Here is a 26,227-nt window from a genome sequence, read left to right as displayed (position 1 = left end):
GGGAAATAACCCGGGGAGGGATTCCCAGGAATTTCGAGAAATGGTAGCGTCTGGAACAAAAGGGGACGTGGAGTGTCCGTCGGAGACCGCGGGGAACGAAGTGGAGCAAACCGCGCTGGTCCGAAGGAGACTAGTGGAAGAGCAACACGAAGACTCGGAGATCCAGAGGTTAATTGAGAAAGCCGTTACGGAAGAAGAGGCTACGAAGATACCTGTGGGGTATTTCATGAAGGGGGAAACCCTAATGAGGAAATGGAGGCCACCGGAGGTGCCCGCAGACGATGAGTGGAAAGTTCACTATCAGATTGTGGTGCCACCGCTGTACCGGAAGGAGATCTTGAGTTTGGCACATGAGACCCCTTGGGCCGGGCACCTGGGAGTGAACAAGACCTGTGACAGGATATTGGTACATTTTTTCTGGCCGGGATTGCGACGGGATGTGGCGGAGTTCTGCAAGTCCTGCCATTCTTGTCAGCTGGTGGGAAAGCCGAATCAAAAAATCCCACCCGCCCCGTTAAAGCCAATTCCAGCTTTTGAAAAGCCATTCAGCCGAGTCATTGTGGACTGTGTGGGCCCTTTACCCAAAACCAAAGCTGGACATCAATACTTACTGACCATCATGTGCGCATCCACCAGGTTCCCCGAGGCAGTGCCTCTGAGGAAAATAACGGCGGCAGTTATTGCAAAGGCCTTGATTAAATTTTTCACTTTGGTTGGTCTACCTAAGGTCATCCAATCTGATCAGGGTTCCAATTTCATGTCCACGCTTTTCCAGCAAGTGGTACACCTGTTGGGGGTGGAACAAGTAAGATCCAGCGCATACCATCCCGAGAGCCAAGGGGCCCTGGAAAGGTTTCACCAGACTTTAAAGAATATGATCCGAACGTATTGTTTTGAATGTGCCAAGGATTGGGATGAAGGGATACCCCTATTGTTGTTTGCGGCGAGGGAGTCCGTGCAGGATTCCTTGGGATTCAGTCCGTTTGAACTGGTGTTTGGACACGCAGTGCGGGGACCGTTGAAATTGGTGAAAGAACAGTGGTTACTACAGGAGTCCCGGACACCGATGGTGGAGTATGTGTCCACAGTGAAACACCGATTGGCAAAGGCGTGTGATGTGGCACGACGGAACTTGAGAATGGCCCAGGGTAAAATGAAGGAGAGACATGACAAGACCTCGCAGATAAGGAATTTCAGTCCTCAGGACCGGGTGTTAGTATTGCTGCCCGTTCCAGGTCAGCCCCTCCAGGCTAGATATTTCGGTCCTTATGCAGTGGAGGAGAGGGTGAATGAGACAGACTACGTGGTGACCACTCCCGACCGACGGAAAAAGCGACAGTTGTGTCATGTCAACCGACTGAAGAAATATCATGAGAGGGAACCGGTGGAAGACGTAGTTCCTGTCTCACCTGTCGTACCGGTGAAAATGGGTGAAAATGGACGGAAACGCCGGTGTGAAGTTTGATAACTTGGATGACCAGGCCTGCCCCAAATTGACGAACACCGAAGTGTTGAGTCATTTGGATGAGAAGTTAGGTCATTTAACAAGGGAACAGCAAGGACAACTGTCCAGCCTAATGTTCGAATTTAAACATTTGTTCACAGATGTACCTGGTCGTACGGACTTAGTATATCATGATATCGAGGTGGGGGAGGCCACTCCAGTGAAACAACACCCCTATCGGATGAACCCGGTGAAGATGGAGTATCTTCGGAAGGAGATGCAATATATGTTGGACAATGACATCATCGAACCAAGCAACAGTGAATGGAGCTCCCCATGTGTGTTGGTTCCGAAACCCGATGGCAGCTTCCGGTGTTGTACATATTTAAAACGGGTGAATGCAGTGACCAAGGCCGACTCCTATCCGCTCCCGAGGATTGACGACTGTATTGATCGAATAGGCCCAGCTAAATTTGTTACCAAATTTGACTTGCTGAAAGGGTATTGGCAGATCCCTCTTACCGATAGAGCCAAAGAAATCTCAGCTTTGGTCACTCCGAATGGGTTATATCAGTACAAGGTCCTCCCTTTTGGGTTGAAGAACGGGCCGGCTACATTTCAACGACTGATTAATAGGCTCATTGCAGACCTGGAGGGGGTGGAGGCATATCTGGATGATGTAATCATCCACACCATGACCATGGAAGACCACATTAAGCAAATCCATGCATTTTTTCAGACGATGTCCGAGGCAGGTCTGACCATCAACTTAGCCAAGAGTGAGTTTGTAAGAGCACAGGTAGTGTTCCTCGGCCATGTAGTAGGGCAGGGTCAAGTACAACCAGTGACCGCCAAGGTAGAAGCTATCGATCGCTTCCAAGCCCCAAAGGGGAAGAAAGAGCTGATGAGATTCTTAGGTATGGCGGGGTGGTACCGGCGGTTCTGTAAGAATTTTTCGGATGTGGTAACCCCTTTAACGAGTTTGTTGAGAAAGGAGACCCCATTCGTTTGGGATGGCAAATGTCAGGCGGCCTTTGCCCATGTCAAAGCGATACTAATGAGCTCTCCGGTCCTAACCGCTCCGGACTTTCAAGCACCTTTCAAGTTGGCCGTAGATGCAAGCGATGTGGGGGCTGGAGCGGTCTTGTTGCAGGAAGATGAGGATGGGGTGGACCACCCCGTGTGCTACTACTCCAAAAAGTTCAATAAACATCAGGCAAATTATGCCACCGTGGAGAAAGAGACCCTGGCTCTCCTGCTAGGGCTTCAACATTATGAGGTGTATTTAGGAATCACGTCCTTTCCCATAAAGGTCTTTACGGATCACAACCCCTTAACCTTCATTCAAAGAATGAAAAATAAAAATCAGAGGTTGATGAGATGGAGTTTGGCTTTGCAGGGGTTCAACTTGGAAATTGAACATGTACGGGGCCGGGACAATGTCGTGGCGGACGCTTTGTCCAGAGTGAGTTAATCTGGGGGGGTTGAGTTATCTGGTTTGTTTATCCAAATTGGCCGGCAAAGAAAGTTTTCGCTGGGTTCAAACTTTCTTTCTTGAAGGGGGGGAGTGTTACATATTTATGTGAATGTATGTGAATTACCATTCAGGTCTTTGCTTATCAATGTGTAGTCGATTAAGGGTTGTTGTGGTTGGAGGGTCAGGAGCCCTTCTGGAAAAAGAGACCGGAAACGGAAGAGGAAAGACACGAGGTGAAGAGAAGCGACGAGGATTCTTCTTCCTCGCCCCGCTCCGACGAAAGGTGGGATCGATCTTGCGCCGCGTGGAAAAGCGGCGTTCCCAAGCCCGTCTGGCGAGAGGAGTTACCGGGACGTGTACCTACCCGGTGGACACGTCAAGTTGCCGTGGGGCCGTGCACCGACCCAGCGTCTGGCACCGTTCGCGGCACCGTCTACAAAGACGCGTACGGGTCGCACGTTGGGGCCTAACACGCGTTGCAAGCGGCGTGTGGCTTTTGCTTGCTTTACCGTACCCGCTTCGCGTGGCCACGAGGGGGCTGCAGCCGAGGTTCCCGGTACGATACATGCCCGGTGGAAACACGTCCACCCGGGGTTCGTTCACCCGCCCGAGTGCGGCGACGCCGACCATCATCTTGGTCAGGAGGGGCCCAGAGACATTGTGAGGGACAGAGACCAAAAGGGGATCGTGAGTACAAAAGGGGACACACATATATAAGATGGCCATCTTAATCATCTAGGGGATTGATTGGGGATGGTGAATTGTGATGGTTGTTTGTTGTTGATTGCTCGGGGAAAATATCCTTGATTGTAGCATTGAAATTGTATGGTATCATTACCCTTGAATATATATCATTGAAACTCAGTTTTCTCTTGGGGGGAATTCATATGGATTGCGTGGCGAAAGCGCATATGTGATAGAACTTTCTGGCGAAGTTCCTCTCACGGTCCGGGGGTCACCGAGACCAGATAGTCACCGAGGGGACCACGTAACACAATCCAGACTTGATCTGCTGAACAGAAACTTTCCTCCTTCAAGATGTCTCTGATTCCTTAATATCTCTTCCTGGTTACTCCCTCCTCTGGTATGATAGACCTGAGCCTCGTCCTGGTGGTGGGGTGGCTATCTTTATCAAAAACTCTCTTCCTCACTCTCCTTGCACTGCCCTCACTCCACCCCACCCCCAGGAGTACCTCTGGCTACGGCTTCCTCTCCGCTCACACCTTTTGTTCATATGTGTTCTGTACCGTCCTCCAAACAGTGGACTCCATTTACATTTCGCTGTCGGACAACATAGACCAACTTTTATCAACTCATCCAAACTCTCTCTTCCTCATATGTGGCGACTTCAACCGTCATCATGCCAGCTGGCTGGGTGTGGGTTCATCTCTCACCAGCCATGGCACCTCAGCAAAGGACTTCTGCGACTCATTGGGACTGACACAATCTGTCAATTTCCCGACCCGGATCTCAGTCAATGGAGTATCTTCTGTTCTGAACTTGGTTATGACAAACTTCCCTGCAAATGTCTGCTGCTCTTCTTCTGCTCCAATCGGTTCTTCTGATCACATGCTTGTTAAAGTGGACATCTCTCTGGCCATTCTCAGAGAGCCTCCTCAGCGCCGATGAGTCTGGCATTTCACTCAGGCTGACTGGCACGGTCTGCAAGCAGCCATCAATCATCTGGACTGGTCTACCATCTCTACTGCCTCTGACAACTTCTTCCTGGGAATTCTTCCAAAGCAAACTGCTCTCTCTCTCATGCACAGATTTATCCCATCTCGTCTTCAGTTGTCTTACCCTTCCTCCCGTCCATGGTACACTGAATCTTGTGGTAAGGCAGTTGCCCTGAAACAACTTGCCTTTGCCTTTTGGAAGGCAAATCCAACTGAAGGCAATCTCAGTTCCTTCCACCAAGCTCAGAACAATTGTGTGTCTACCCTCAGGAGTGCCAGGAAGCACTATCTCTCCACACTCAAGATTGAACTCTCAAACCTGTCTCCTTCCTCCAAATCCTGGTGGCGTCTGGTCAAATCCATTTCTGGTGTTTGTTCCCCCTCCATCCCCTCCCTTACCTCAAATGGCTACACAGTTGACACTGCACGTGACAAAGCCGAATGCCTCACCTCTGTGTTTGCCTCAAAATCTTGTGTCCCAAACCCATCTCTCTCTGTTCCCACCTTTCCCAGTCGAACCCAACTGCTCCTGGACTCTGTGTCCTTCTCTCCTGACAAGGTGGAGAAGTTTCTGTCAAACCTCGACTCTGATTCTGCAACTGGACTAGACGGCATCAGCCCACAGGTCCTAAAGTCCTGCACTGCTGCTCTATCTCACCCCCTCTCTGTTCTTTTCACCCTCTCTCTTGCTCAAGGTCATCTGCCAGCATCTTGGAAATCAGCAAACATTACCGCTTTACACAAAAAATGTGCAAAAACAGATCCTTGCAACTACAGACCAATCAGCCTGCTTCCAATTATCAGCAAAGTCATGGAATCCATCATTGCTTCGGATATCAAATCCTTCCTCTTCTCCAATGGCTTGATCTCTGATCATCAATTTGGATTTAGACCAGGTCATTCTACTCTGGACATGTTGCTTCTGCTGTCTCAACAATGGATGGAGGTCCTCCATGCCAAACAGGAAATCAGAGCTGTCTCACTTGACGTCTCACTTGGTCTGGCACCCAGCTCTGCTCACCAAACTCTCCTCCTATGGTATCCATGGAAATCTTCACTCATGGCTTGCTGACTCCCTCTCTGGTCGAAGGCAACGTGTGGCCCTGAATGGATTTCTCTCATCTCCCCATTCCTGTTCTGGCTGGAGTTCCCCAAGGTAGTGTTCTGGGCCATGTGCTTTTCTGGTCTTCATCAATGATCTCTCCGACTCTCTGGAAAATCCTCTCTATCTCTTTGCTGATGACCCCACTATCTGCCGCTCCATTCCTCATCCCTCAGATCGGCAGTCTGCAGCCTCCTCACTCTCTGCAGACCTGTAAAAAAATCACAGACTGGTCAAACAAGTGGAACATATCTTTCAATCCTGACAAATCGCACACTCTGGCAATGTCTCTCCGAAAGGACCGACTGGAAAACCCTCCCATCTACTTTCTCAACAATCCACTCCAAGAAGTTCTGTCGCTCAAGCTTTTGGGTCTCACTATCTGCCATGATCTTTCTTGGAAAAACCACATTTCCAAGCTGGCCTCCAAAGCCAGTCGCCGACTGGGCATCCTCCGTCGTGCGAAGTACTTCCTTGGCACCCCTGAGCTCCTCACCACATACAAGGCTTTCATCCGCAGCTCAATGGAATACTGTTCCCCCCTATGGGCTGGTGCTCCTGCCTCACACCTAGCTCGGCTTCACGCTGTTGAAACCAAAGCTTTCAGAATCACTGGAATCTCCTGCGATGAAGTTAACTCCGAGGGCCTTTCACTCACTCACCGCAGGCAGGTTGGTGGTCTTTCTGTCTTCTACAGACTCCTCTCCGGCCTTGCTCCTCCAGCACTCTCTGTGCTCTGTCTCCCCAATATTCCTTCAGGTCGCACAAGATCTGCGTGCAACCCTCTTATGGTTAAACTGCCAAAATCTAGGCTCTCTGCTCACCTTCACTCTTTCATTCCCCTTTTCTCCCGCCTCTGGAACAAACTCCCCCACTCCCTTCAATCCCGCTCCTCCCTCCAAGTCTTTAAAACAGCTATTCACCACCATTTCTTATCTTCCCCCATCCAAAACCTTGATCTTTTCTCCACCCGCTCATTCACCCCAGATTAAAAAAAAATTTTTTTTTTTTTTTTTTGAAATTCCACCTTCTTTCCTGAAGTCCTTGCAGTGTTCATATGTTTTATACCTCTCCCACCTCCCCCAAAGCCCTCCCCCTCCCACATTTCTCCCGTTGTCCCTGCTCTCAAATGTTGTGTTTGTGTCCTTCCCCCTCTCTCCCCATCTTGTCTGCCGCTCCCCTTATTTTTTGTTTTGTGTGTCGGTTTGACTTTTTGTGTGATTAATGTTCGCTCTTTCACGAGCCTCGATCTTGTATACCAAAAAAAAAAAAAAAATGTTTTTTAAATAAAACGATGAGGATAAGAGAGATCCGTGACATTTGGTGTCATGGCGAGCATCAATTCTCTTTGTGCGATACCTGTGCTCGTGGGAAAATATACGGACGCCATTGATGACACGTGATGGGATGAATGAGAGCAGGCCCAGATCCTCTAGCTGTCTGAGCAGTCGTCGCTCTAAGGAGAGGAGGAGCAAAAGGGGCGATATATTCAAATCAAGGTAAAAGGGATGAGGGCAAACTTTCCAGAGACCATGTCATAGAAATATAAGGACAATGTACTTTTTGTGATAAAAAAAAGGTCAAGTGTTAGAAAAGAGCCCAACAAGAACGAAGAGCAATCAAATCAAAAACTGAGCAGTAAGGAATATGCAGATCGATAACCAAGCCAATCGATAACCAAGATGAATTGCAAAAGATGATGGGAATAGAGCCTGTGATGGATGCTGTGAAGAGAAACTGGTTGAGATGGTTTGGTCATGTGTTGAGGAAGGCTGAAAGTGACTGGTTGAGAAGAGTGATGGAAATGAATGTAGAAGGAAGTCGAGGATGGCAAAGACCAAGAAAGACTTGGCTAAAGGTGGTGGAAGAAGAAATGCCGGCAAGGGGATTAACAAGGGGAGATGTAGAAAATATGGCAAAATGGAGAAGATTGTCATGGGGCCCGCAAGGCTAACCCCCACCATAGCAGGGAAAATGGCCTTAAAATTCCTGTTGTTGTTGTATTCATTATTATCACTCATTCAAATTTTTCAAATCAAAAAATTTTTATTTTATTTTATTCAAATGCCTGTTGCTTGGATAATTGATTAATTTATAAGTATTTTTCATATTAATATTTTTTGTTATATTATATTTTTGTCGTTCAGCCTGTGCCTTTGTATAATAATTTGATAAATCAATATCCAACTCTTGGGATACGCCAAAGATAGAACCATCTTTTCCAACAAGTCATTTATATTAGATTAAAAATGACATCATAAAAATTTTCATTATTGTTGAGTTGAAATAATACGTATAAACATAATTGACCACAACATTTAGAATTATGTATTGGACTTGAAATGTTTGATAAACACCATTCTGTAAGAATTTTATGACCTCAAGAGGTGGTGGAAGACCATAACTATCAAAATAATATTTATCCTGACTATTATAAATACAAACCCAATGAGAACTGTTCACATTATTATCTTAGAAATTAATAATAATATTCTTTGTATTCTTGGACAACTTTGTTAATTCACCTCTCATATAAATAACGACATTATCAATTTTTAGTTTTTTACAATATTTAGCAAGATCTATATTTGACGTTGTATTCTTTCCAAATTGTTTAAACCATTTATCCATTTATTTCTTCGAAAGATATAATCCATTACCCCTTTTAGTTAGTTTTGCACCTACCTGTGCGATGGAAGAAAGTATATCTCCAACTAACAATCTCGCTTTATCAAGTAGGCTTTCAAGCTTTTCAGCAAAATCTACAATTACGCCACTTCCACCAATTTGTTTCTCCAACTCCCTATTTTGTCTTTCCAATTATTTTTGAGCTTTTAGTTGTGCCTTCCTTTCGTTAGAAGTTTTTACCGCTGCTGAAATACCACCCGTCAATGCTCCCGCCATACTTAAACCAGCAAATAAAGGAATTAGAAATGGGAGAAATCCTCCTCTTGTCTCTATTATTGAATATTTCTTTAACATAGGTTTTGATATTTTAAATTTAAGTGAGCCATTATCATTTAGTGTTTTCACCTGTTCTCTTGTGAGCAAAACATAAATTCTTATATCTCCTTTTCTTTGAATTGTATGAACGCTAATCGTACAAGGCTTTTGATTTTGAATACAAGATAATAGTGTGTCAAGATTGATTTTATTAACACATACATAAGTCGATACTTTACGACTCATTTATTTATTTTAAAAAAAAATCTATGTTAAATATTAGTCATAACACCATTATCTGTATTAATCTGCAATTCTGTTTCTTCCAAAAGCAAACAATATGTATTAGCCTCTTCATTCTCCCCTCTTTCAATGTATAGAGAAGTATCCACTCTATTAGACTTTATAGTTTCCTTTTGAGAACTCAAGTCAATTGCGTAGATTGTATAAAGTTTTTGAAACGCAACCATATCCAAAATAGGATCATTATTACCGTTGCTTCCACACACCTTTTGGTAAGAATTGTAGGCTTCCGCATAATCATTTTTTTCCCAATCAATTTCTAATCTATCTCGCGGGTAAAATGTGCCATCAAGAGAAACCCAAAGTTGTTTCACCTTAGCATTATCACTCAGTGCATTATTCTTATCAGTACCTTCATCTCCATCTGGTTTCTTAAAAATGATCCATAGGTATCGTGGCTTTCGTTGAAGAACACCTAAATTCCAAGTGTAGGTAGTGTGTTCCAGTTTAACGTGCTGACATCTTCTTTTAAGGTACGATACATTTAGCGGTTTCTTTGAGTTAAGTCTTCTATTCAACATCTCTTCCGTTTTAAGATTAGGAGTATATTCACTAATACACCAACACAAATCATCAATAACAAATTTATTATTATCACCAAAAGCATTAGCAGCCCCAAAAAGCAATCTATTTACATTATCATTCCTTTGTAGTTGAAATCGAATTTTAAGTCCATACAAAACTTTATCAAAATCACAAAATCCAAATATACCCTTAAGGGGAACTGCTATGGTAAAACTATTGTCTGCTTTTGTATCATCGCTAAACATTGACTTTCTTTGACTATAACCAGGGTCTGTAGAGGGGTCAATATACGAAAACAACTCAGCTAACCCCCAAAAAATTGATACAAAAGGTTTTTCAATGGATTCTGGTGCCATTGGGCATGCTAAATAACATACTAAAAATCTAGTAACATCTGACTTCCGGAAAGGGGTCATTTTCAAGATGGCGTCCAAGATGGCCGCCGGGAAATTAAAATGGCCATATCTCAATTATTATTCAACCTAGAAAGGTGGTTTTGGTGTCTAACCCTAGGTTTTAGGGCCAAAGGAATCCAATTGAATCAATAAAATTACCATCAGTTTATTATTTATTGACAAGTCCAAGATGGCATCCCAAGGTGGCATCCTGATCCACTAAAATGGCTCTGTCGAATAGTAGTCAACCTAGAGAGATTTTTTCAGTGTGTATACCTAGGTTTAAGGCACCCAGGAAATCATCAAAATTACTTAAATAAGCACAAAGTAATCAGGTAATCCAGTAAGCCAGGTTTACCAGCCCATTAGGCATTTGTTGTCATACAGTTAGTCGCTATTCATCGTCATCCTCTGACTCCTCTGGAAGAAACTTATGTGGATTGTCACATTCTTCAAGTTGGCACGGTCCACAGGCAGTAGTACATGGTAGTCCATATCGTCTACAAGAGCAGCGGAGTGTCTTGCAGGCAGTGGAGCAGTTACAATGAATAACCTTCAAGAGACTGTCTGGAGCAGCGTTCATTCTTGACATAAGTGGGACAAACTGATTATCCTGCAGGCTCCACCCCCATGTCATGGCATCCATACCCTCTTCTTTTCCCATCCACACCATGATCTGGTAGTACGCTCTACGACAGTGACGTTTGGTAGCAGATTAAGTTGGGGGCAGACGTTCGGGTGTTACAAAAGACGAAGCAGAGACAACCTTCTTGCTGAAGGTGTTATATCGCATTGTTGCAAAGGAATCTTTGCACTTGCCACCAAAGAGGATAGCCATTACTCGGCATCCAAGGTCATCGATCACCTCTGTGGTCTGGTTTGGGATGGTGAATGTGTTGGCACAAGACCGAAGGACAGGGTCTCCTTTTACAAGCTTCTGGAAAGCAGTCTTTTTGCCAACACCAAAAATCCGAGAAGTCGTGTCACAACTAGTCATGGCATGGATGAATATCAACTGAGAACACATCATGTCCGAGGATTTATTTTAGACAGTTGATGTCATACACTTTAAAACTGCCATCAGCTTTGGACTTGTTTGATCTGAAATAAAGGCTCTTACTGTCTCCCTGCGCATAGTAAAGGAGTAAGACAAGAAGATCAGTATCTTCTCCAATCAGTGTAGTGGTGTGTAGAAGAGATGCCTCCACTGCAGCCTTTACTATATCTACGTCAGCATCTCCAGGTGCATTGACCACAGTGCAATACCTTTCTCTCAGTTCATCACTTATCATCCCGATCAGTCTCTGTTTATTGATATCTCTTGACAGGACCTCCTCCTTCTTGCCTGAGAACTTTGTCTCAGCAGTGAAGCTGACAATGGGATGAATATTGTGTCCTCTTCTCTGATGCGTGTTGTCTTTAATGGACGGCCCTTCCTCATAGCCATCAAAGACAATGGTCGTAGCTGAACCATCATGCTGGATGGTGAAGTCAGCATACGTATTGGGGAGGGTATGATAGTCAGTCATACCCTCCCCAATATAAAATAGTCTGTCCCTTGCCATAACCTCTCAAGCTTTGTACAAACCTTTGTCTGTAATGATCACTGAATACTGTGGACTGGAGTCACAGGTGGCAGTGGTGTCGACACATTACACTCTTATCTCCAATCTGAAACACACACTTGGTTCATTAGGTGGTGAGTCAGAGGATGACGATGAATAGCGACTAACTGTATAAGACAACAAATGCCTAATGGGCTGGTAAACCTGGCTTACTGGATTACCTGATTACTTTGTGCTTATTTAAGTAATTTTGATGATTTCTTGGGTGCCTTAAACCTAGGTATACACACTGAAAATATCTCTCTAGGTTGACTACTATTCGACAGAGCCATTTTAGTGGATCAGGATGTCACCTTGGGATGCCATCTTGGACTTGTCAATAAATAATTAACTGATGGTAATTTTATTGATTCAATTGGATTCCTTGGGCCCTAAAACCTAGGGTTAGACACCAAAACCACCTTTCTAGGTTGAATAATAATTGAGATATGGCCATTTTAAGCTCCCGGCAGCCATCTTGGACGCCATCTTGAAAATGACCCCTTTCCGGAAGTCAGATGTTACTAGATTTTTAGTATGTTATTTAGCATGCCCAATGGTACCAGAATCCATTGAAAAACCTTTTGTATCAATTTTTTGGGGGTTCAACCATATATTGACCCCTCTACTGTGTTTGTTCCCATTGACATATCAGGAATAAAACCTTCAACAGCTCCCTTACCCATTCTATCACTAAACGAATATAGTGTAAATTTCATCATTTCAGATGTAGCAGAGACATAATCAACCGCTTCAACCTCTTGTGTTCCAATATACAAACGGACACTGTCAAACATTTTCCAGAATAAATCATTTATGAGTGTAGCATTAGTATTATTCGCAGCCTTAGTGAATTTAAATTTACACAACAAGAAACTATCAGCTAGATTCAAGTAAGTTTGTTGATTGATTTATTTCAAAACTTTTTGTTCCGTTTGAATTCCAGTCTGTTCCTGTTATAGCATTCACCTTAAAATCGTCTTCCTTTTTAGTAGAGTTTGAAATGATAATCGTATCATCCAAATCATAGATACTATCAATCGCCTCCATACTTGTATTTATATGGCATTAAAATCGATGAAACCCTGACCCAAGTATTTGAATTATTTTTCGTCGTTCTTGGGGAGACAATTGAGTTTTACCTTTCTTAATTTCTTTGATTGCTTTTAAGTTATGAGACTCCTTTTGAGCGTCTTTTATACTCTTTATAGCACCCGCTACATTTCCCACGGCAGAAGCGGTTTGAACCAATTAGGTCTTTGTGTTTAAGAATAGTTGAACCAATACACATTAGAGTATCAATAATCTCATCTCCTTTCTTTCTCAATTGATGGCCTACACCCCGTTGTCTATTAGGTTTGTAGTATCCTCTACCAGGATACATACCTTCACCCTTATAGTATTGTGAAAGGAACATCCCATCCCCATCTTTTGTAACTATTTTATATTTTCCCAACTCGTCTTTCCTCACAATAACCATTGTATTTATATATTGAAAAACTTCACGTAGATGAATTCTGATGGAAATAATTTCTTCATTAATGGAAATCATAGAATTATCTTGATCGGTTATCCTAAAATTTACTCTATAAATGGTTTTTCCTGACACGGGCAAATAGACGAGATTTTTTGGTTCCATATTGAATTTATAACCAATCAGGGTTGATCAAGCGCTGAATGAAAATATTGTATTTGTTCTTATTCCATCGTTATAAGCACAATCAATCAAATCACAATGAATTAATACCGAATTTATACCGGAGGATATTTGAATAACATTATCACTGTAAAACATCTTGTTATTCTCAATCTTTTTTGATGAGAAACCCAATAGCTCTCTGAATGAATTAATTATCAATCGTGAAATAAACGTAATTATTTTTAAGCATAATAGTTGATTTTGAAGTATGTTTTTGAATGTCTATAACAATATTTTTAAGTTCATCACCTTTGTCTTTCATAAGATGAGCAATTTCAGAAGATATATGGGAAATCTCATGTGGTCTGAGTGGAAGTGTTATAGTTTTATATCCACTTCCTGGATTATAACTAAAATTGTCCTTTTTCTCTGTGACATTAAACAAGGTATTGTTGCGGTTCTCTACACCGGCCTTAATCCCCTTATCAAGGGGGGATTAATCACCTTGTCTTTCTGGGCCTTGGCAGAACCGAGACTTATTACGTCCCTCCCGGACACACGCGGAGTAGGGTTTCGGGACTACTTTCTCGCTCGTTCCTAATTCCCCGCGCTGCCCTGGGAGCGAGGAACCAAGCCTCGCACGAACCACGTGCGATGTGAGTACGCCGAGCGGATTGCGTACACGTGGTCCGCACAGTCTTACTTAGTGGAACCCGATTGGAGTGATCTTATTCGTGCCACGCTTAGTCAAATGGAGAAACCACAGGAATGATCGAATCAAGAAGAAAGGAAGAACAAATGGGTTTAATTATTCCCACACGTATATACAGTTCAAGGACGAAGAGACACAGAGCAATCCTTAATAATAATAATAATAATGCATTTATTTTATATAGCGCTTTTCAGGAAGCCCAAAGACGCTTTGACAGAGTGCAAAACATAATGCATAGCAAAACATAAAAACAATTGCAAAAAAGAAGAATCAATAGGGAAATATTCAAAGCACAAAGGAGGGAGAAGAAGAGGAGATAGTCAGGGGTTAGATGCTGTGGGTTAAATGTTGAATGCAGTGTTGAACAGGTGGGTCTTGAGTGATGTTTTGAATGTGGTGAGTGAGGAGGAGTCTCTGATGGTGTGAGGTAGTGAGTTCCAGAGGGTGGGAGCAGCGATGGAGAAGGCCCTGTCCCCCCAGGATCTGAATTTGGTCTGGATGGGGGGGGGGGGGGGGGTGTCAGGAGGTTGGTACCAGCAGAGCGGAGGTTGCGGGTGGGAGTGTGTCTGGCGAGGAGGTCAGCCAGGTAGGATGGGGCCAGGTTATGGAGGGCTTTGTAGGTCAAGAGGAGGATTTTGTACTGGATTCTCTGGGAGATGGGGAGCCAGTGAAGCTTATAAAGGACGGGGGTGATGTGGTCACGGGTCCGGGAATGGGTGAGTAGACGGGCAGCGGAGTTCTGAATGTATTGGAGTTTATTGGTGATTGTTGAGGGTGAACCATAAAGGAGGCTATTGCAGTAGTCCAGACGGGAAGTGATGAAGGCGTGGATGAGGGTTTCTGCAGCCATGGAGGAGAGGGATGGACGGAGACGGGCGATGTTTTTCAGGTGAAAGAAAGCTGTCTTTGTGATCTGTTTAGTGTATTTGTCGAAGGAGAGGGTTTGGTCAAATATGATGCCAAGATTCCGGATGTGAGGGTAGGTGGATACTGGGATACCGTCGGTTGAGGGCAAAGTTATGGGTGGATTTTATGAGCGTTTTTGGGCCAATGATGATTATTTCAGATTTATCATAGTCAAGTTTGAGGAAGTTGATTTGAAGCCAAGATTTTATTTCAGTGATGCAGTTTGTCAGGATAGAGTGGGTGGCGGTGGAGATGGACTTGGTGGAGATGAAAAGCTGGATGTCATCGGCGAAGCAGTGGAATTGGAGACCATGATGGCGGATTAAGTGACCGAGGGGGGACAGGTAAAGGATGAAGAGGAGGGGGCCAAGAACTGAACCTTGGGGGACACCTTGGAGGAGGGGAGCAGTGGGGGATTTGCAGTTATTGATGGAGATGAACTGGCGTCTGTCAGAGAGGTATGATTTAATCCAAGAGAGGGCAGTGCCGGTAATGTTAAAGGTGGTTTCAAGTCGGGTGAGGAGGATGGTGTGATCGATGGTGTCAAAGGCGGTGCTGAGGTCGAGGAGGATGAGAATGTTGAGGTTGCCAGCATCAGAGGAGAGGATAAGGTCGTTGGTGATTTTGAGGAGAGCAGTTTCAGTACTGTGGTTGGAGCGGAATCCGGATTGGAATGTTTCATACAGGTTATTGGCAGATAGGTGATGTTTGAGTTGAGTGGCTACAGCGCGTTCCAAAACTTTTGACAGAAAGGGTAGGTTGGAGATGGGTCTGAAGTTATTTAGGGTGTCAGGGTTTAGTCCAGGTTTTTTCAGAATGGGGGTAACAGCAGCAATTTTGAGGGACGGTGGGACGATGCCTGTAGACAGGGAGGAGTTTATTGTTGCAATGATAAGTGGAGAGAGAGCAGGAAGGGAGGCCTTGACAAAGGTGGAGGGGATGGGGTCAAGAGTGCAGGTGGCAATTTTCATTCCTATGATGAGTTCAGAGAGGTCAGTAGGGGAGACTGGGGAGAATTGAGACAGGGGATGGCAGGATAAGGGGGGGCAGGTGGTTTGAGGGGGAGCGGGTGCGGCGGTGGTCAAGCTGTTGTAGATGTTTTCAATTTTGCGTTGGAAGAATGAAAGGAAGGAGATGCAGTTGTCTACTGTGAATGACTGGGTGGTGGTGTTCAGGGGGCTGAGGAGTTTGTTTATTGTAGAGAAGAGTGCTTTTGGGTTTCCGGAGCCAGAGTGGATAATTTGAGAGTAGTAGGCGGAGCGGGCGCGGGAGAGGGCATCTTTATAGTGTTGTAGGTGGTCCTTGTAGGCCTGGGAGTGAACTGTGAGACCTGTTTTAGTGCGGAGTCTTTCAAGTTGGCGAGCACGAGTTTTCATCAGGCGGAGTTCAGGGGTAAACCAGGGAGCAGAATGGGTGAAAGAAATTGTTTTGGTTTTCATAGGCGCAAGCTGGTCAAGGCAGGAGGAGAGAGTGTGGTTGTAGTAGTCAGTGAGGTCAGAAGGGGTGTGGAGGTCAACGAAGGGAGAAGTGGACATTTTTTCAGAGAGGGTGGATGAGAATGAGGTAGGTGAAAGAGCGTTTAGCTTACGGAAGTTGATAGTGCGATAATGCCTTGGTGCTGGGGTGGGGATGTTGATGGTCAGAGTGATGGCTAAGTGGTCAGAGAGAGTGAGGTCGGAGCCAGAGAGATGGTGCAAAATTAGTCCAGTAGAGCAGACGAGGTCCAAAATGTGACCATGGTTATGGGTAGGAAAGTCGACATGTTGAGTGAGGTTAAAGCAGGTGAGTAAATCAGTGAAGTCAGTGGTTATCGTGGAGTCAGTGGAGTCCATGTGGATATTGAAATCACCAAGGAGGAGGATTGAGGGGGAGAGGGAACATAGCTGGGTCAGAAAGTAAGAGAAGTCAGACAGGAATGATGGGTGTGGTTTGGGAGGGCGGTAGACGACAGCCATGACTGACTGTGTTTGATCAGAGAGTTTAAAAGCCAGGTGTTCAAAGGATGGAGCAGATGCGATGGGGATGAGGCTGGTCCCGATGTCTTGTCGGTGAATAACGGCAATTCCACAACCTCGGCCCTCCGAGCGTGGTTTATTGATGTAAGAATATCCATTGGGTGTGGTGAGGTTGAGTGCGAAGTAGTCCAGAGGTTGTTGCCAGGTCTCAGTGAGACAGAGAAAGTCCAGTTTATTTTCCAGGATGTAGTCGTTCAGGATGAGGCATGTGTTGTTGAGAGACCGGGTATTGAACAGGGTGAGCTTGATGTTGTTTTGTACGGCGGGTATGAATTCAGGTGATTTGGCCAGGGTTCGCAGACAGGAGGTGCGATTGTGTGCGTTGTTGTGACCAGGTGCGCTGGGACGATGAGTGGGAGTGCACTGAGCTGACCAGAGGACGGGGATGGAGTGACCTGATTGTAAATAAACAAACTTACGACCGGAGCCACGGTGAATGTACCTGGGTCGACGCAGGAGTCCATTGGATTTGATTGCAGAGATGCATGATGGGGTGGAGCGGGTATTAAGCAGGAGAAGCCTTGCGGCGGAGTACTGCAGAGCCATGCCAGCAGGAGCGAAGAGACGAGCACAAGGCCAAGGTCGAGGAGTGAAACAATGGCCACAACCCACGGGAGCGGGCCCGAGGAAACAGCGAAGGAGCCGGGCAAGTGAAGCAGAGCCGGGACCGAGCAGAGGGCAGACAGGAGCGAAGAGACGAGCACGAGGCCAAGGTTGAGGAGGCAAAGCGGCAAATGCAGCGGCAAACGACCGCCGCCGCTAATCAAGATCACGGCGGCAAACCGTCACCACCACCGCTGCAAACAATGGGCACAACCCACGGGAGCGGGCCCGAGGAAACAGCGAAGAAGGAAACAGCGAAGGAGCCGAGCAGGTGAAGCTAGGAGCAGCAGAGCAGAGCCGGGACCATGCAGAGGGCAGACTCAATGGCCAAAAATCCACCACGACCACCAGAAAAGCAAGATACGGACAATGGTCCAGTCAGAGAAGCGGCGAGCAAGCGACGCCAGCGTCCTCTCCGGACCGGAAGCGGGAACAGTCTTAACTCTGACTGAAACTGAAATGTGTTGGGCGTGATCTATACAACAATTATATTAGAGAATATAAATTTATGATGTCATCGCTCACGTGGTCTGGCCACGTGAGCGATACTGGATCAAAGAAGAAAAAAATGTTCAAAAACAGAAGAGTTGGCTCACAACAAGTTGACTGCGCTGGGTAAGTATTCTATGAATACCATGTAGTTTCTTATTGAGCGACGAGAGAGTTGAAAGCATGATTGACTGAGATAAATACAATTACAAGAAGAATGTCTCCCTCTTGTATAGTAGCTATCCATAACCGTTTGGTCTCTCTCATTAACACAATCATCAAAGATAACGAGGTTCTTTTTTGATTTGTCTAAATCTTGGGGTGAAGGTATATCATCCGTATTATTACTGAGAATACAAGTTATGGGTTTTGGTTTCGGTTTTGATTTCTGTGTTTCACAAAATAGTTGTATTATATCTTCAATGTTGTAATCATTTAGTTTGTTTTGAAGTTTAAATAAACCGATTATATCTTCTTTTTGAAGACCCGCATTAAAACCTTGTGATAGTAGTTGATACTCGGGTTGAAAACTTGACTTTGTGAAAATTATTAAATTATCATAATCTAAAAAGTTGGGAGTAAAGAGCATCTTTAAAAGCAAACAGGTTTTCCCACATCCACTTGAACCTATATTACTATTACTATTAGACTATTAGACATCTTAATGAATTTGGAAGATTTTTATGGTTGTAAAATTTTATCTTGTTTTCCCAAATGGGTAAAAAAAATCATTCATTTATATATTTAGGAAACAACAAATCATCTAATTTTTTATGAGCTTTTTTAGAAACTCTATGTTTTATCCTGAGTTCAGGTTTCATTTGAAGATTAATTCATTATTTTATTTATATAATATCTTGTGTTGATATTTCCCTGAAAATGACAGTAGTGAATAGCAAATAACATCAAACCATTAAACATTATCCTAATTTTATCAATCTCTTCCATTCTAAGTAAAGGAACATCCTTAACATCATAAATACCAACAGCAGTGTGAAAGTCTTCTTTAAATAAATGTTTGACTTCATCAGAAAAATAAATATTCATTTCTCTTATTAATCTTGTAAAGTAATTCATTTTTTGTGTAATTTTGAAACAGTTATGTTCCTTTTTATATTTTTTTATTATCATTAATTAAAAGATAATCACAGAATATACATTGTTTTAGGCTTTTGACTCTGTTTAATCCTACTCGATCACAAGCAGGATAATTCTCAAATTTCCCAAATGGAGTATCAAAGAATTCAAGAGGCCCAACATCTGCTATATCATTTGAGTTTATCATATTTATATAGTAAAAGATTACTTAAACAAAAAAATCATCTTCACTATAATCGGTGCTTTCATAATCATCTTCAGTATTTTCATCATCATCTATAAAACTACTTTCATAGCTATCGTTAGAACAAACTCTCAGTATCATAACTGCCTTGCGAAGACAAAGTCTCACTACCACTATCATCACTTTTAAAATTAACAAAATCTTCACTTGAATAATGACTCATATTTAATTAGTAGAAATAAACATTACCATCTACATCCATGTACTTTTTTCATGAACAGATTCAATGACTACATTTTTTATATTAAAGTTAATTTTAAAACGGTTGTTAACTACTACTGAACAAAATGTCATTTCACCTGATATATTAACATCTTTCATTTCATCAAGTTTTACATCTTTAGGGTTGTTGAAGAATATAGAAATTTCACCGTGTTTACTACCAATAGTTTTATCCTTCTTTTCAGTAGCTTCAGTAAAAAGAGTTTTCTTTTTTGATACTTTTACATCTTTCATTACCTCCTCTAGTTTATTATAAATCTCCATAAATAGTGGTGAAACTTTTGCTATAATTACTTTAATTGATGGCTTCCCAAAGACAGAGAATGCTCTTCCTTTAAAAGGGATTGAGTAGCTCAGATTATATTTCATAACAGATTTAATCCAAAAGTTATTGTAATCATCTTTGTTCAATTTTACACCAGTGCAATATATTTCAGTATCCTTTTTAAATGAGGAGATTGATTCAAATTTGTCTTTTGTGTTTTGATACATTGTATTTATTAGACAAAAAAAGTAAATGTTGCCAAGAAATCAATGGAAATATATTTTACTACAATCTTAAAATGATATGTGGCTCAGGAGGGGCTCAGACGAGATCATTAAGAGACGTTTATCATTTCATATTGGTTCAACAGCGATACCTAAACCAAGAGTTAAATTCTAATGTAATGTTTGTGAATATTTTGGATGGTGATGAGTGCCAAAATAAAATTAAGCTATTCCCCAAAATGAAACAAGTATTCGTTGGGTCTCTGTATGAGTAAAATGAAATTATTGCTAAGATGGGAGAGGGAGAAATTTCCGGAATTTTTTGGTGAGCTAGAGTGCTAATCAATGTTTCCTTAATTTTTCCCATTGACTTCAATGTTAAATGTAAGTGAGCCAGAACCAACATTGTCCTCTACTGATACATGTCGACAGACAGACAAGTGAGCAGGTAACAAGTTATCAATGGGAGGATATACCAGGCATGTTCGTTAAGATGCAGATACATGTAGACAGACAAACAAGTGAGCAGGTAACAAGTTATCAATGGGAGGATATACCAGGCATGTTCGTTAAGATGCAGATACATGTAGACAGACAAACAAGTGAGCAGGTAACAAGTTATCAATGGGAGGATATACCAGGCATGTTCGGTTGGTGCTGTGCTTCGTGCTGTGGGACAAACACCATGAGGTTGCGATGGCCACGCTGCCAGAAGTGCTGCACACATATTGCGACTCCACGACACGAGAACACGCGCCGTCCGTGCCTGCCAGCAGTCACATGCGCACAGTCAGGTCATGCAGTTATTACTGTGACATCCTCACACAGTCCCTGGTTGACACACATATTTAATGTGAAATTCTGCACCAATGAAGTTTCAAAACCACAGAATTACAATATGTGAACAGAAGTTCGGTGTTACATCCAACACCGAACGTGGACGAAGGTTGTTTTTTCACCCCTTTACTGATGAGGCCAAAAATATTGGCACCCTTGCACATTTTTCAAATAATGCACCATTTCTTCCAGAAAACTGTTGAAATTAAAAAATATTTTGGTGTCCACATTTGTATTTCTTTGGTTTGCAGTGGAACAAAACAACAAAAGCTGAAAACAATTACCAAATCTTATCCTATTCCACACAGAAATCCTAAAATGGCCCGGACAATATTATTGGCACCATTTAGAAGTTGTTAAAAATAATTAGATTTCAAGCTGGTGATTCTCCTTTACTTTGGAATTTAACACCTGTGGTGAGTTGCAGGTGCCTGCAATATAAAAAAAATCACTCATTCAAACCAGTTTGAATGGAGAAAAGGAGTCATTCTGCTGTTTTGTGTCACTGTGTACCGCAATGAGCATGGAGAAAAGAAAGAAAACCAGAATTGTCTGAGGAGGTCAGACACAAGATTGTAGCCAAGCATGGACAATCTCAAGGCTACAACTCCATCTCCAGAGATCTTGATGTTCCTGTGTCCACCATACGCAATGTTATCAGGAAGTATAAGGCCCATGCCACTGTAGCCAACCTCCCTGGACGTGGCCGCAAGAGAAAACTTGATTGAAGACTGCAGCGAAGGATTGTTCGAATGGTGGAGAAAGCACCTCGATCAACTGCCAAACAGATTCAAGCTGATCTTCAGACACAAGGTACGTCAGTTTCAACTCGCACCATCCATCGCCAACTTAAAGGGGGCTCTATGGTAGGAGACCCAGGAGGGCCCCTACTGCTGAGAGGGAGATATAAGAAAGCCCGACTGGAGTTTGACAATATAGACCTGAACAAGCCAAAATCCTCTGGGAGAATGTCCTGTGGACAGATGAGACCAAATTAGTGCTTTTTTAAAGCACATCATCTCTATGTTTACAGAAAACAAAATGAAGTCTTCAAAGTAAAGAACACCTTCCCTAGTCAAACATGGAGGACGTTCAGTGATGTTTTGGGGTTGCTGTTCTGCCTCTGGCACTGGGTACCTTGAATGTGTGCATGGCATCATGAAATCAGGAGATAACAAAGGTATTTTGGAGCGCAATGTTCAACCTAGTGTCAGAATGCTGGGTCTCAGTCGAAGGTCATGGGTCTTGCAGCAGGACAATGACCCCAAACACACTTCAAAAAGCACCCAGGAATGGTTCAAGATGAAACACTGGACTGTTCTGAAGTGACCAGCAATGAGTCCAGATCTAAATCCCATTGAACACCAGTGGGGAGATCTGAAAACAGCAGTGGGGAGAAGGCAACCTTCAAATATGGGAGAACTGGAGCAGTTTGGGCCAAACAAGAGGAGGCCAAACTGCCAGTAAAGAGGTGTAGGAAGCTCATTCATGGCTATAGGAAGTGCTTGACTGCAGTTATTTTGTCCAAAGTCTGCGATACCAAATATTAAGCCTGCAGTGTCAGTAATTTTGTCAATGTCATTTATTTTTCTTTTCTGATTGCAAAGGATATATTAAGTTCTGAATCAAAAACAAAGATTCTGTAATATTAACAGTGAAATAAAAAATTGTGGAGACCAAATACTTTGTCAATTTCAACTTATGTTTTGAGAAAATTGTGAGTTATTTGAAAAAAGTGCAATGGTGGCAATATTTTTGGCCACGATTGTATGTTTGTCTGTCTATCAGTGTGTGAACAAGATATCTCAAAAAGTTGTGGACTGATTCAGACGAAGTTTTGTGGAGAGGTAGTGTACGTGACAAGGACTAAATGATCAGATTTTGGTAAAGATCTGGATCCGGATACTATGATTTATTAAATGGTTCTTCACCATTGGAAGAAAGGGCCAAAAACTATATACAACACGATATTTCAAAAAGTTATGGGAACGGATTCATCCAAAACATGGTGGGTGGACAGGCTGGGTGTGCGACAAGGACGCATCAATTCGATTTTGGTGAAGATTCGAAACTCGATCTGGATATGAGAATTTACAATTTTCTTCAGTGATTCTTCACCATTTAGAGATGAGGCCACAATGATATACAACATGATACTTCATTGTGGACGAGTTCTGACAAAACGTGGTGGATGAGTTGAGTCGGTGACAAGAACAAGCCGATTCGATTTTGGTTCAGATCCAGATGCGGCCTATCAGTGGGATAAAAAACGTAAACTGTAAATTGAGACTTGTAAAAATAGGTGGGTCAATTTATTTCAAAAAAAACAAAAAAAAAACACCATAACCTTCAACAAATTCTCACAAAAGGTTTTTCAGTGTTTTTCTTATCTACTGGGTGTTTTAAACGACAGAAAAAAAGTGTACCAAAACCTGACCACCGGAAGTAGGTCAAAACTGGGTCAGTTCCAAGATGGCCACCGCTGACCCTGAAAATCAAGAAGGTGGCTGTAGCTTCCTTATTATTAGGTGCACAACAAAAATTTTTGTATCTAACCTCAGGTTTTAAGTGTCAAGTAATTCATTGGTGCCAATGGATTTATGACTTGGTCCATGATATCCGCAAATCCAAGATGGCGGCCAATATGGCAGCCAACACTTCCAAACAATTTGATATATGACAGTGGTTTTTGCTTAATTGTTTTATTTATGAAATATTACTTATTTTGACCTTCTTTCAGCGTTATTTTCTTGAATATTGAAAGTTTTTATTTCTGTTTCAGGTTTGGAACACGAGTGCTTCAAGCTTATCCCATGAAAGTTGTCTGATCTGCAAAGAAAGGATTGAAGAAGGAGATGGCGTAAAATTTAGTCAGAAGGGTGCTGATGGCATCAATGCAGCAAGTATACAAGTATACAAGATACAAGATCCAGTATACATACAAAAAAAAAAAAAAAAAAAAAAAAGTGTTAGGAGAGGTGATAGCATTGTTGTGATGGCTGGCTGTAAAGTACACTTGGACTGTCGTCAACGGTACATAAATCAACATGACTGAGAATCAAAAGAAGAAAAGTGGTTCCTCCATACTCTCACTGAAGAGAAGTGCACGTGTGTCTACTGGGCATTTCAACAGCAAGTCTGATTGCCTTCTTTGTGGGACCCAGGTTGCCCTTGGAGGTTTGGACTACAGCTATGTCAAGACAGACTCATTTGCCAAGGCCACCCTGGAGTGCTGTGAAAGTCGTTCTAATGATTGGTCATTTACTGTGAAAGGGCGGATTGAGTAATATGGTGGAGATCTTCATGACTGCTGACTGCTGACTGCTGACTGCATATACCACCATACATGCCTTGTCGATTTCCGCAATGGGTATGATGCACTGCTGCACTTTCGGGGCGGAACGGATGCAAAATGCAGAAAATCTGGACGGCCTAAAGATGCCGATCAAGAGCAGGCATTCTTCAGGATGTGTGCATATCTAGAGATGAATGATGAGGAACAGTTAACGATTTCATACCTTCAGAACAAAATGAAGGAGTTTTTGAATCGTGAAGATTTGTTTCCTTACGGCCATCACTATCGAAAGAACAAACGAAAGGAACAATATGGGGACTCCATCTATATCGCAGAGGGAAATGGCTTAAACGACATAGTGACATTTAAAGAAAAACCATCACACATACTTAGGTCTTACTACACAGATGCGCAACGAGAAGGTGATGAAGAAGTGCAAAAGAGAGCCATAATTGAGACGGCAACAAGGCTGATCAGGAGCGATATCAAATCAAAGGTACTGATTACTACCCAAAAGCTGATGATCTTAAACTCGACTCTGCACTGGGCTTCCTTCCAGAGACACTACGAAACATGTTGAAGTATCTGTTTGTGGGGAAAAGCCCGCAGCACAAAGTAGCCAGTATTGGATAAGCCATAGTACAAGCAGTAAGACCATGGGCTGTCATCACACCATTACAGATTGGCTGGCAGTGCAGGTGCATAATCTGTATCAGTCCAAATTCCTCATGGACACTCTTCATGAGATGAGGTAAGGTTCGTCGTATGGTAAAGTGCTCCAATTTGAAAAGAATGCTACAAACTGTCACACCAGATTTGTTAGTTGAAGACATAGATGTGTTGGACTTGTCATTGTTATTTTCTGGTGACAATGTAGATCACAATATTCTTACCATCGACGGTAAAAGTACATTCCACGGGATGGGCATGATAGCTGCGTTGACCCCAGCGAGGAAGACGATGCAGAATGTACCTTTTGACAAGACGATGCATCTTGTCAAAAGGCAAAACATTTCTGAACTGAACATTGTAGAGATGTCCAAAGTTGATACCATAGAGTACCGCTTCGCCACCCATGCTCTTCGAAACATCAAGTTTCAAGAACTTCCCGGTCTCCAAAACTGCGACACGAGGGCTGATATCTTATGGGAACTTTCATTCCATTTCAAACAGCCAGCTCCAAATTGGCAGGGGATGATGCATATCATTCATTCGGGGTATACGCATCCCGGCCAGTCCTCCATTCTGTATTTGCCCATGATCGATATGTATCCTGGTGACCAAAGGTGCATTCTGTCCACGTTGGAGTTCCTCAGCAACCTGGCCAGCAGACACCATGTCCCTCCAGTAATAACATTTGATCAACCCCTGTACTGGAAAGCTACTTAGATCATCAGTACTGCACCGCAGAGTAGTCACTTGAAGGAGATAGTTCTAATGCTTGGTAGTTTCCACACATTCATGAATCTGCTTGGAGCAATAGGTACACTGACGGAGGGCACAGGACTTAAAAGCATTTTAGAAGTGGCTTGCAGTGAAAATGCTGGAGTGCATATGATGACCGGTAAATCAGTTCAAAGGGCATTCCGGGCCGTATTCTGGTGGACAAGTGTCTTCACCAAATGATTGTAAAATCTGTGGTAGATGAAAATCCTGAATTTGCTTCAGCAATAGAGTAGACTGAGAAAATGTATTCGTCCTTGTTGAAGGGTGACACCACTCTTGAAAGTCTTCTTATAATATCCACTACAGTCGCTAAGATTAGTGAGGAACTTGACCAGAAGAAAGCTGAACTTAGTGCTCAATCTAAAACAAGTCACTTGTGGCTAGGAGGATATCAGCGGATGCTTCGTACTGCACGAGCGTTGATCAAAGCAGATCGCACTGGGTCTTGGCTGAATCACTTGCGTGCTGTTTCCGACGCCCTGCCAATATTTGCTGCAGCAGGACACTACAACTACCTGAAGTCTACCTATCTCGACATCCAATAAATGAGTGAACTGGAAAACAAACACCCAGATATCTACAGGAAGTTTCGAGAAGGCTTCCATGTCATTCGTCGAACAAATCAGTTTTGGACAGGCACTATGGGGCAGCAACTGCTGTGTTTGACGGGTATGGGGCAGGTCCCTCGAGAAAGGATAACGCACACCAGAGATGGGGAAAAAACCATCAATTATCCGGTTGTGAACTTCACCAGTGAAACCGA

General features: G+C 43.1%; 1 protein-coding gene across 1 annotated transcript in view; it reads right to left on the bottom strand.

Moving 5' to 3' along the window:
- The window catches only part of LOC137416408 (NEDD4-binding protein 1-like), an 89,669-nt gene that overhangs the window by 10,817 nt on the left and 52,625 nt on the right, over positions 1 to 26,227 (bottom strand). The window contains exons 6-7 of the mRNA XM_068101985.2: positions 20,525 to 20,652; positions 7,059 to 7,155 (exon numbers count right to left, since the gene is read on the bottom strand). Of these exons, the coding sequence (XP_067958086.2) occupies positions 7,059 to 7,155; positions 20,525 to 20,652 (225 nt within the window). The remainder of the gene's footprint in view (positions 1 to 7,058; positions 7,156 to 20,524; positions 20,653 to 26,227) is intronic.

This window comes from Myxine glutinosa, chromosome 5, assembly GCF_964187855.1.
Source record: "Myxine glutinosa chromosome 5, kmMyxGlut1.1, whole genome shotgun sequence".
NCBI classification, from domain to species: Eukaryota; Metazoa; Chordata; class Myxini; order Myxiniformes; family Myxinidae; genus Myxine; species Myxine glutinosa.
This window is presented reverse-complemented; position numbering and strand designations above follow the sequence as displayed.